This window comes from Pezoporus wallicus, unplaced genomic scaffold, assembly GCF_028554395.1.
Source record: "Pezoporus wallicus isolate ANWC-B61680 ecotype Strahan unplaced genomic scaffold, APGP_CSIRO_Pwel_v1 contig_3812, whole genome shotgun sequence".
Lineage (NCBI taxonomy): Eukaryota > Metazoa > Chordata > Aves > Psittaciformes > Psittacidae > Pezoporus > Pezoporus wallicus.
Window position 1 is genome coordinate 1,036,189 of NW_026639618.1, and position 12,216 is coordinate 1,048,404.

General features: G+C 43.1%; 1 protein-coding gene across 3 annotated transcripts in view; it reads right to left on the reverse strand.

Moving 5' to 3' along the window:
- Positions 1–4,223: 4,223 nt before the first annotated feature.
- Positions 4,224–12,216, reverse strand: part of COL14A1 (collagen type XIV alpha 1 chain) — a 117,251-nt gene continuing 109,258 nt past the window's right edge. For 2 of the 3 annotated variants that reach the window (XM_057415230.1, XM_057415229.1), the window contains exons 46-48: positions 7,569–7,646; positions 6,461–6,616; positions 4,224–5,135 (exon numbers count right to left, since the gene is read on the reverse strand). In XM_057415230.1, the coding sequence (XP_057271213.1) occupies positions 4,810–5,135; positions 6,461–6,616; positions 7,569–7,646 (560 nt within the window). In that variant the 3' untranslated portion in view covers positions 4,224–4,809. Of the gene's footprint in view, positions 5,136–5,259; positions 5,696–6,460; positions 6,617–7,568; positions 7,647–12,216 lie in introns of those variants that run through there. The other variant, XM_057415231.1, reaches the window with a different exon arrangement.

Here is a 12,216-nt window from a genome sequence, read left to right on the forward strand (position 1 = left end):
TTCATGAATATTGCACCTCATGGGAACAGTAAACTGTTTACTGAAGTTAAGTATCTCACACTAAAGATTGCAAAGCTTGAATTCCATGCAGTAAGAGCAGTTGTGGTTGCAGAGCTCCCATAAACGGCATACTGTCAGTAAATGATCTGATTTGCTCTTCTAGTAAAAGAGGTGATCACTCCATCCTTATACAGCTTGATGAACAGCAGAATACCAGTCTCAGTTCAGAAAAAGGGAATTATTCACGTAGAACTCATTCTCTCTTTGTGGGATGTAAAAAACCCCAGTGGCTTGAGCCGTTTATTGCTTCTGTAATAGATTATGTGGTTCTCTGGAAGCCTCTTCTAGAATGCAGAGTGTATGCATCAGATAAATTCATGGTGAGGTGTTGCTACATGCATGTCTATGCAGGCCTGCAGTGTCCTTATCTTTTTAGGTGAATGTACCCATGGAATTTACTGTGGTGGTAGTGAGCAAAATCAGATTTATTCCAGAGCCAATTGGCATTAGAAAAACAGCTCTTCAGACAAAGCAGGGCAAGTACCAAATACACGTGTGTTCATACTGTAGTCGTGCTAGAGGGAAGAAAACTATTACTAGAAGATACATCTTGGAGGAATAAGGAGGCAGTGACGTATAGGATGGCCATTTTTATGTCCTACAGAAGTTTATCTTGCAGGCTTCAGCAGCCTTCTAGAAATAGGTTTTCTGCACAACACGCTTTACCTGTAGTTCAGCCTGTGCTTCTTGTACTGGCCACCAACTGCAATTTTTCATCCTCAGGCTTTGGCTATCTTTTGATAAGTACCATATAGTGTACTTGGAATGCTGAAAGTAAAGCAAGAGGAAGTCAGTTTATGCCTACGGAGGGACTGTTTGCTGCAGGGAGGAAGACTGCAGAATTTTACAGTGTTGGAGTTTCTTGGTTGCTGGAAGAGACATTTCAGTTCCAGCAGAACTGGAACAGTGCAGAGCAGCAATGACAGCATGACGTTCAATGGAGACACTGCCTGTTAGACTGCATCCAAACAGCAGACTGTGTTAGTAGGGAAGATACACTCCAGGAACTGCCCTATGAATGTAGGCAAGTAATGAATGGAACAAGAGCTACTTTTTTTTAATAATCTCACAGCTTTTCAGACTCTTGTTAATAGTATGCTGTATGACAGAAGCAAGGTTTTTTTTTTTTTACTTTATAGCTGCTGAATGGTATGAAATATAATCCTACTACTGTTTCATTCTTGATATGGAGACATTACATGGTTGTCAGCAGGAGAGTCGCTACCTGTAACATTGTCTGCCATAGAAAGCAGGTGAGTGGACCCACACCCCATCATAGCTTTTACAGATGGCACACTTTGGATTTACAGTGCTGTTTACCAATTAAACGACCCATTTGGGGCTGTACAGGGAATTTTCTTAAGTGGCTGTTCCTCCCCAGTAGATTCTGACAGTCCAGCACAGAGTTTGTTAAAAGACCTCACTGAAATAACAGACAGTAAAGGCAGATCATAAGGAGATATTCTTCCTTCTTTTCCCCTCTTAAAGCCCAAATCTGATTTTGATTCAAGTTACAGGAACACGCCTTCCTTACTTGAGCAGCAGCATATTTATTATGAAAACCAAACGAGGAAACTGGAGTAAGTGTTGAATGATGCAAAAATAAGTTTAAAATTATTTTGCTTCTGCAGATTATTTCCCTGAAGTTCATTATTTTGTGCCCAGAAAACCCTCAAGTGTTTTCTGTATCTGTTTTATACAAGCGTTATATAGGAAGGAAAACATTGGTCTATTTATAATCGTATTTCATCATATGAACTAATGGGTTGTTATCAGGCATTTCTTTGGCATTCAGATGGGCTTATCCCAGGAAATGTTCCTGTCCAGTGAACGCGCAGATTTCATTTCCAAGTCTGTAACCACATTTGGTGAACTAGTAAAAGTATTTTTAAAAGCAAGAGGTTAAAATAAATGCTCTTTTTTGTATAAAGACACAGTACATACACTTACTGGGAAGATCTGGGTGGTATCAGCTGTTCATCCTGTGCTAAATACTTCACAGTCAGCAACTTCAGTTTCTTAGGCTGTCTGGAAAAACAGAAGCCGTGCCTGCTTATTCAGAGCCTGACTTTTGGAGAAAATGTTGACCATATGCGTCTTTTTGGCACACATACAAATCCTGACTAATATTTTTATAACTTGGTGGTGCCCACCAGTAACTTTTTATTGCCAAGGTTTACCCAGGAAGTAAACATAGGACAAATGATGCATGGAGCATTTTGGTTAGCTGGGTGCCAGTAAATGTCATTATGAAGTTAAAACAAATTAGCTGATGCAGTAAAAGTTTGGGCTTTAGTCTGTAAATTAAGTTATAGAATTTTAACAACTGTGCCTACTTTATTACCCCCAAGTGATCTCTTCCTTTGTTTAATTCACTGCATGTACATCCCATATGGTGGGGGGATCAGAATCTGGTTGCACTGAGAGCTGATGGTGCACGTGTCCCATAGCCAAGGACCCTGCAGGCCAGGGTACCCAGACTCCCCATGTGCCCAAGGGTGCAGCTACTTCACGTTGCTCCCCCAGCCCGGGCAAGCACCATGGGAGGGCCAAAGGGTGGGTGACACCAACTGTGCAGCACGGATGCACTCAGGGCTTTGGTCAGGCTGTTAATGTCCATTTCAAAAACAGGGCAAATAACTCTGATTGATTGCCTTATTTTCATGAGTTTGACTGTATCTATCTGTGCTGTGCTGTCTTCCATGTATCTGTGGTTCTGCCCTACCACCCTTCCTGGTCCCAAAGGAACCTGAGCTTTGCGTATAGTGTTGCTTGTCAACCTGTCTTGGGTACAAGTCTATAATGAACTGTAACTTGAGGCCTAAAATCCTTCTGAGATGACTCAGGCAGAATTGCTTCAATGCTGATTTTTCATCAGTCACCTTCTCAGAGTCACTTCCAGAGGAGCTATGTTTTGGGGTGTCTCAGCTGGGACTCCATAAGGTGTTGGTACAACATGGTGTGGAGCATGCCGGCCAGGGAGGGGGCAGAGAGAGGTTGCACTTGGGGTATGTTACGTTTTCACAGCCAAGTGCAAGGAGAGAAACTAATCATGTGATGCAGCCATAACCTGTGTTTCATTTCAGTAAGACCTCTCTGAATGTCAGCTCCGTGTGCCAGGCTATGGTACCTACGCATGTGCACACAGCTGTGCTCATGTGATGCTTGAGTATCCTGTAAACTGAGGGTTAGCTGTGTAAAGTCCATTAGTTATGTTGTACTCTTCTACCAACTTCTGCTTTAAATGCAAGTCCAGGTAAGGAAATGACATTCAACTCGTGTTTCATCAACTTTTCTCACCTTTCTCAAAGAAAGTGGTGGTAGTTGGGGGTGAGAGAAGTAGCGGAAGAACAGAAACATAGCACAGCGAGGTGTACAGACACCTTGCCAGACGTTGCCCTGGGATGGGCAAAGCTGTGCATGTTGAGTATGCATGCAAGTGGTTTGTGTTACCACCGAGGTTGAGTTCTAGGCCACAGAATCTGAGATGAGCCAGTTAAAGGCACTCGTTTGTCATCTTCCTGGTGAGATGGGAGCACTGCTGACAGCAGCCAGAAGCAAGAGCCGACAGGTCTTTCCATGCTGAGCAGAAACTGAGCCTGCCCAGTCAGGGCTGAGCCAGAAACAGCCCTTGGATCCACAGGCCTCTCCATGACCTTAGAGGGCTGGATTAAAGGTGTTCCAAACCTATGCTTTCGACTTAAATGAACAGTTTTGAGCTTCAGCTTTAAATCCTGCTTTGATGCTCAGTCTCTACAATGCTGTTTAGAGCTGTTCGTTGAGTCACTTCATAATTTACCTTGTTTGTTTTAACATGACGAATTGCTTTGTGCTCCTTGAGTGGTTGGGTTGGGGTTTTTCCTTCCTCTCATTAGCTGGTCCATGTTGCCTTTGCAACTCTACCTGCTGGTCTTTTGTCTTTGGCATGTCAGTATGCAAAATACCATGGGCATAGACAGTACGACCACCTCACAGTTACTCTTTACACTTGTTTATATATAATTCTGAAAATGGGGCTAAATACTGCTTATACTAAGTGCCTCTATTCTTTAAAACAAAAACTGTTGTTCAAAAGTGTTGAAAAAATAGAATATGTTTTCTTTGCATTCTGCCCCCGAAGATCTATACAGTTGTTCCAAGTTAAAAATCAAGCAAACACAGCCTTAATGTATAAAAGCTTGCCACTTTTATTTGCATACAAAAGAGAAAGGAAAGAGGTTCACAATAAATTATCAGTGTGCTCCCACGGAACGTTCTGGTGTATTTATATAATGTGGGTTAAAAAAAAGTCCATTAGCATAACACTTCTTTGCGGAAGGGTAATAAGCTGGGTTCAAAGAAACCTGATAATGCGTTGTTTGCCAGTGAATGTAGTCAGGTTACTCTGCTAGTAAAGCAATACATCCACAGCTAACAGAACATAATCAACTGGAAAAACGTGGATAACAAATAACTATTCTGAATGGGTCTATGTAAACCAACTTGTGTTTTTAGATACAGTTTGAGTAGTGTATGAAATAGTACTCCAGAGCAGGGTCAACAAGTGACCTTTCATCATCATCTAGCACCAACCCACTAACATACTAAGTTTCTGGCATGCAAGATAATTACCATTACTTGTGTCAACTGGTCATGTACAATTCTTTCCTCCTTTCTTTATTAAAAAAGGCTGTAAACACCTTGTGCGGCAGGGGAGGCACCTGAACAGAAGGCCGGATGCACAGAAAATGTTTCCCTTGTTTAACTACTTCATTGAGAGGGTGTATTTCCATTCACCCTTTTGCGTACTGGAGTCTTGACGCTCCTTTTGGCTATCTTCCTTGTGAAGCGACTAATTCCTGGGGATCTCAGTTCAACGGCTTCCATCTCTTCCCGAACAGGAGTAAACTCTGGTTGAGCAAGATGCGGTGATGGATAGGAGGACTGGGAGTATGGGGATGGTAAGGGGTAGGACCCGTGAACTACGTACGGCTGCTGCTCACCATCATAAAGGTCCTCAGGGTCATAGATTTGGTAGGAGTTATGTGGCAACTGCACTACTGGGATGTCTTGATCAGTTGGCTCACCGTATCCACCTTAACCCACCACCACCAAGAGTATTCATATGGTTAACACAGGAGAAGGGGAGTAGAAAATTAAAGCACTCATTAGGAAATTGACATTTTATATATACCTATATATAGTGTATGTGAGTATATATATAGAATCTTTTAAATACACATCCTTTATTCACATGAAGGAACAGTGAAAACATTTAACAAAATTAATAAGCTGGAGCAATTGGAAACCCACCAACAGACAGCCAAGTTAGTTGGAAACCACCACCAGAATTTGTCAAATGTCCAGTTGTAGTGCTGTGCTAACTAAACACTGTACAATCTGCCTGATTTAGCTTATTCCAATTATGGTCTAAAATATATGATTAACAGGCAAAAATGGGTCAGGCAATAATTTTTTGCAGTGCAAGGAAGCGAAGTGCATGTACAGCAGCTAGTGAGTTCATTAGTGGTAGTCAATATCGTTGATGGAAAGCACAGAGCAGTTCAGCATCCATCTCTGACCTTCAGCCAAATGAGACCTGAACCAGAATGAGCCTTTCACCTTCTGGACTGGTAGCCATTGTAAGGGATGGGGCCTTAAAACAGGAAAGGAACAACAGGGAGGAGAAAAGGACAGGAAGAGACGACAACAAAAACATTCAGGTAAGTAAAACATACAAATCACGGGCAGATTAAACCATAAACATCAAACAAATATGCCTTATGCGTAACATTTGTAGTAACTAGTGCTTTACTAACAGAGTTTGATTTTTGGTTGGGCGACATGATTTTTGGTAATTGTGTTAACTTCCTCCCACAGTCTCTCCGTGCTATAAGATGGGAAAGTAGGATACAGAGAAGATGTAGAAAGGATCATTTTCTCCCGATTGCTTCACTGGTTAATAAAGGACACGTGCATCCCTGTGTCAGGTTACACTACCAGGGGTTTAGTAAGAGTCATGCTTTCATGCCATTCAGAGGCACACGGACGGGGAAGTTGAGCAACATGTTTGAATCGAAACAAATGTAGAGCTGCTGTCACGAATATTAGGAGCTGGGGGTTCAACACAGACCGTGGAGATGGGAAAGGCTCATACAACTACACAGACACGTACGGGATGAAAACCCACTATGCGAGATCAGTTTTACAGGCTGGGACTGGATGGTGGAATTCCTCTGGTCACTGTGCTGGGGTCACCTTCTCTTTGTGTCCCACAGAACGGGAGCAATGGACATGGAGTTTTTAGGGAGCTCCCCTGTTTTAGCACGAGGTTCACCAGTAGCCTCCATCTTACTTTGGCTGTTAGAAAATGTCAACCCCACCTCTGCAAACAGCAGCCGCCCGACTCCTGGCTACTCACCTCCCATGCCATAACCAGCGCAGGAGGATGGATCGCAATAGCCCGGCGGGCCAGAAGGACCCTGTGAGCCTGGGGGTCCTGTGTGCCCAGCAGAACCTCGTGGGCCTGGAGAACCTGGTGGTCCTGGGCTGCCAGTACGACTTTCTCCTGGAGGTCCTGTGTAGAAGGGGGAGGTGAAACATCTGAGTAGAGTCTTTCATAAAAGCAGGGTGTTGAGGCCACCTTGCCAGGCTTGGAAACAATGGCACTGAGCGTGCTACAGACACTGCCAGGAGATAGCTTGAGCGGAGGAGCTAGGCATCCTGGCTCTGACTCCTGCGGGGCAAGCTGAGGGAAAGGCTGCAGCCTTCCTCTGGCAAGAAAGATAAAGCAGCAGACAGAGAGGAGACCTGATCCTGCTGAGCCTCCTTCTCTGGCCTCTGCTTCGTCCTCCTTGCCAGAGACAGCTTTTAGCCAGGAACTTATCCTAGAGAAATGTTTCACCAAGAATCAGATGTTCGGAAAGGCAGTTCCATGGCGGGAGGACAGCCCTGGATGCCTGCGCAGCTCTTGATTCCCCAACTTACTTTCCATACAGCTTCTGGATAATGCTGTGCCTTGATACTGGTGCTCTAATGGCCACAATATCCTTGTGAAGTCAATGCAATTCTACAACTGTTTCAACAGGACCTGGATATCACCCTCTGTTTTTTCAGGAGCTAAATATAAATCCATGTGATTGATGTGCTTAATTAATCTACATTACTCTGTCAAGTCACAGTTAGATATGACTTGGAGTCAATAGAAAACAAATGCAGTTAATCCAGATTAATTTTTTTCCTCATTTATGAAAAATAGTATTTTAAACATTAAAAGAAGAAGTTTCTGGAGAAGCACTTTATCACAGGGAAAATACTTGTGTGACTGATGACACCATCATGTGGTACTTCACATCATATTACATAGTAAGAACATTGTGACATTAAGTGTCATAAATTAAGGGGGCTGAACTCCTGTCTCTTCTGCATCTTAAGCCTCAGAAGCAGAGGACAGAGCCATGCTGGTCTCAGCTGCTTTGCACATGGGTCACAGGGGTCTAATCTGGGTGCTTCTAACGTAACAACTTTACCTGTAGATCCTGGTGGGCCTCGGGGTCCTTGTGTTCCAACACCTGGATTGCCTTTTTCTCCTTTCTCACCTGGTAAACCTAAAGAAATAGTACTCATCAGAGTCACATTTTGATCAAAACTGTGTGCAGTGTTTATTATTTAACCAACATTATAGTTCCTTATGTTATTTTTCATCTAAAAACAGGTGGCAGAGAAGGAAGGAGGTAAAAATAAAGCATTATCTGGTTCTTTCTCCCTCCGTTCCCTGACAGCCTCTCAAAGGAAACACGGCATTCCTGGGGTCTTAAACATTCCTGCTGCCATGGTGGTTTCATCGGGGTGGCATGCAGAGGCATCGGCCAGTTTCCAGGCTGCACTTCCTGCTGGAAAGCTGCCTCTGGACTATACCAAGGTACAACTATTGTATGTCAGAAGAATCCTCAGAGCCTCACAAAGCTGTCTATAAATTCCTGCATGGCTCTGAAAAGTCAGATTTTTAATGCTACAGCCAATTTTCCTTCAAACATTCACCCACCAAACAGTGGTTCCGCATAAGATGGTTCTACACATAAATGGAGAGATTTAGCACAGGTTACTGCAGTCCTGCTAAATGCAAGACAGGAGTTTCAGCAGTCAAAATCTGTCCCCCTGAAGCCCAATCTAAGTTTCCCACTCATGAAACTCTGATGTTCCAGCATGCACAGCCATTGAGCTGTGTTCCTGTGCTTGCTCATGGCCCTACATTTCTATCATTGGGTCTGATCCATGGAAACCACGGATCTTGTAACCCAGAGAAGGTACAACTTTCTTTCAGTTTTCCACCTCTTTCTGCGCCACTACTATGGCATCCTCTAAAAATTCCTTCTATACATAGCGATCACAATAAGTGGTGTCAAACTAAAGTAGGTGTCAAAACCATGAATTCCAGACCCTGAGTTTCCACCGGTGACTTGGAAACTCTCATAAAGTCTATGTTTGATTTGGATGGTTCAAAGACACCAAATCCAGGCTGGTTTGTGGGACATCCCCCCCATTTTCCAGACTTGCCAGCACTGGTAATTGCTTTCACTGCTTCATAACTTCCACACGTTCAGAGTCAATGCTAGTATAGAGCACCTTCATGAAAGCAAAGTAGAAAGAAAACAGTTGTTGCCCTTGATGGGGTACTATCTGCAATTTAAACTGACTGGCTCCCTTCCTTCCCTTCTGCTCAGGTAACTGTTACCTCTTAGGGAAAAACATCTAGAGGGCACCTTAGTTTTGCAAGGAGCCATATTTTCTTTTAACTTCCTGAGGTTTTTCCATAGAATCATAGAATAATTTGTGTTGGAAGGGACCTTAAAGACCATCTGCTTTCAATCCCCCCACATTCCCCTGCCATGGGGACACCCCAAGTCGTCTCCTCAGAGATGCTCTGAATCAGTTCTCTGCCCAGCCTGTATTTGTGCTTGTGATTGCTCTGACCCAGGTGCAGGACTTGGCCTTGTTGAACTTCAGGAGGTTCACACTGGCTCTCCTCCTTAGCCTGACAAGGTCCCTCTGGATGACATCCCTTCCCTCCAGTGTGTAGACCGCACCACACAGCCTGGTGCTATCAGCAGACTTGCTGAGGGTGCATCAATCCCACTGGCTATGTCACTGATAGACATGCTAAATAATACCCACTCCTGAGGAAATATACTCGTCACTGATTTCCACGTGGCCATCAAGCCATTGACTGCAGCTTTTTGAGTGCAACCATCCAACTAATCCTTATCCACCAGTTAGTCCATCCATCAAATCCATGTCTCCCCAGTTTAGACACAAGGATGCTGTGCGGGACAGTGTCAAACACTTTGCCTAAGTCCAGGCAGACATCAGTTGTTCTTCCCTTATTCACAAACGCTGCAACCCCATCAAGGAAGACCACCAAATTTCTCAGACACGATTTGCCTAGTGAAGCCATCTTGGCTGCCACCAATCACCTCTTTATTTTCCATGTGCCTTAGCAGAGTTTCCAGGAGGAACTGCTCCATTGTGCTGCTGGGCACTGAGATGTGACTAACTGCCCTATAGATCCCAGGGCCTTCCTTTTTTCCTTTTTAAAAAATTGAGTTATGTTTTCCCTTTTCCAGACAGCAGGAACTTCACTGGAGTGCCACAACTTCTCAAGTATGACGGATAATGGCTTGGCAACTAGATCTGCCATTTCCCTCAGGTTTCACAGATGTGTCTTTGTCAGGTGCCATGGACTTGTGCACCTTCGGGCTCCTTAGATGATCTCGAATCTGATCTTCTCCTACAGCAGGCATTTCTTCATTCATCCAACTTTCTTGAGCCCCTCTTTCCTCCAGGGCTTTATCCCAACATTCTCATCCAAGCACATATCTGAAGACATCAAAGTCTGCTCTCCTGAAGTCCAGGGTAGCGAGCTTGCTTTACATCCTCCTAACTGCCCTAAGGATCTTGAACTCCACCACTTCATGGTCCCTGCAGCCATGGCTGCCCTTGAGCTTCACATTCTCCAACAGCTCCTCCTTGCTGGTGAGGAGCTGTAAGGTAAGGTTCAAGGTCCAGCACAGCATCTTTCTTCATTGTCTCCTTCTATCACTTGGAGAAGTAAGTTACCATAAATGCACTCCAGGTTATGCCCTGATGTGTTGTCCCTCCAACAGATATTGGTGTCCCCATGAGGACGAGGGCTTGTGAACGTGAGGCTGCTCCCATATGTCTATAGAAGGCCTCCTCTGCTTGATCTTATACAGACTGTTTCAGACTTTCAGATTATAAAGTGTCCAAAAGGTAAGTTTCAGGAATTTTAAACCCATGGCCTTTGGTAGCCCTATATCCTAAATCTCACTGAAGGTCAATGGGTCTTCAGTATTTAAATGACTTAAGTATCTTGAAATTTGCTAACATCTTTTGTTCTGGGACTCATAGCAATGCTGTGCATGGGATTTCTGCTCTCAAAGACTGCCATCCAAGTCCAGGATGAACCTCCTGCTTGAAATTTTGTTAGCATTTGGTTAGCAGAGACTGCAGTTTCAGTCAGAAGGGCTATCCAGAACCCTTGATGAATGATTGCATTGTGTAGTGTATGTAGGAGCAGTCCCCCAGTGGCATATATATGTTCTAACCTACAGTTATATTCCTGGGGGAGCCTACCAAAAAAACTACAGCATCTGTGATCAGCAACTGAATTCCACTCATTTTAAAGACAAGTTTATCAGGCAAACCTCTTGTCCTGCATTACAAATGCAGTTTCCAGATACCTAATATTCGCTTATCCATGGCTTGCTTCAAACATATGGAAAGACTCCTCTGTGGCAATTCACTACTACTGCTGGAGGCCTTTTAACAAGGTAAACATGTCTAAATTGTCTTTTACCATACATGACCTGAAAGGAAGTCCTTGCCAAATGGCAAAGTCGAAGTCTGTATGTGTGGATTGCTTTGATCAGAAGAAGACTGGCCCATGATAACAATCTGGAATCTACACAGATGTTTAGTACAAGGACCATTCGTCATCCTACTGTCCGATAACATGACATGGTGACTTCAAAGACAATGGCCACAATGTTTTCAAATCACAGCCTTCCATGCACTCAATTATTATTCTTTACATGTGCAAGAACACACACCCATACGTGATGTTCACAGAATAAACTGCAGTAAGGAATTATAAATATGGAACAAATCCACTCAGGCTTAGAATAAAACGTTCATTCTGGAACAAGTTATGAAGCTCTTGCACAGAGCAAACCTTTGAAATCACATGGATATCAAGTTCCTAAAGCAAACATGCTGAAGGCCAAGATACAAGTCTGTTTCAGGTTTCTTTTAGTCTAATTTCCAGTAAAGTTTACCCAAGTGAAAGAGAACATAAACACTGCAGCAAGAATCTCACATGAGTTAAAATCGAGCAATCCATGAGCTTCCCTAATGGACTTTCCACCAAAGCTCTTTAATGGAAGTAAGTTAACAGATTCACAGACCTCTTGGTCATAGTTAATGGCTCCCTCCTATAAATGATGGAAGATTCAAAATTCACCAATTTTCACTTTATACAAGGTCATCTTTGCATTTCATGGGAGCTTAGCTTAAGAAAGTCCACTAGACAAGACATCATTCTGCGTCTAAGTTACTGCAATGGTTTATCACTGTCAGGGGTAAAAGTATGTATCAAAATCTGTCATTTGAGTTAGTGGCTTCCAATTCTAGTAACTTTTGTATTTGTGCTCTGGACATATTTCAGCAATACCATCAAACTGTCTCTCCCCTTCACACTAACCACTTTTTTATGTCTTGTCCCCATCCAAAATAAGCAATGGCTTGGGGTCAGTCCCATGGAGATCACAAGCACCTGAAATCAATTACTTCCAACGCTCCGCTAAAGGCACCTCTGATAGCACCAGTTATGAAAGCTAAGCCCAAGATCATGAACACATTCTATAGCAAATCTAATGTCTGCATGAAAGGAAAGCTGAGGTATTGCTTATTTATTTATGTCTTTAAGAGAATATTGTCCTGTGAGGAGAACTGCAATTAAATATTTGCAATTAAATACCACGATTAAGAAAAATTAAACTGCCACAAAAAATCTCCTTCCAAAATATTCAGTTGTAACCATATTGTATAATAGCACAGGATGATTTTGTCTTTTATTATTCAGATGAAGTTAAAATTGGA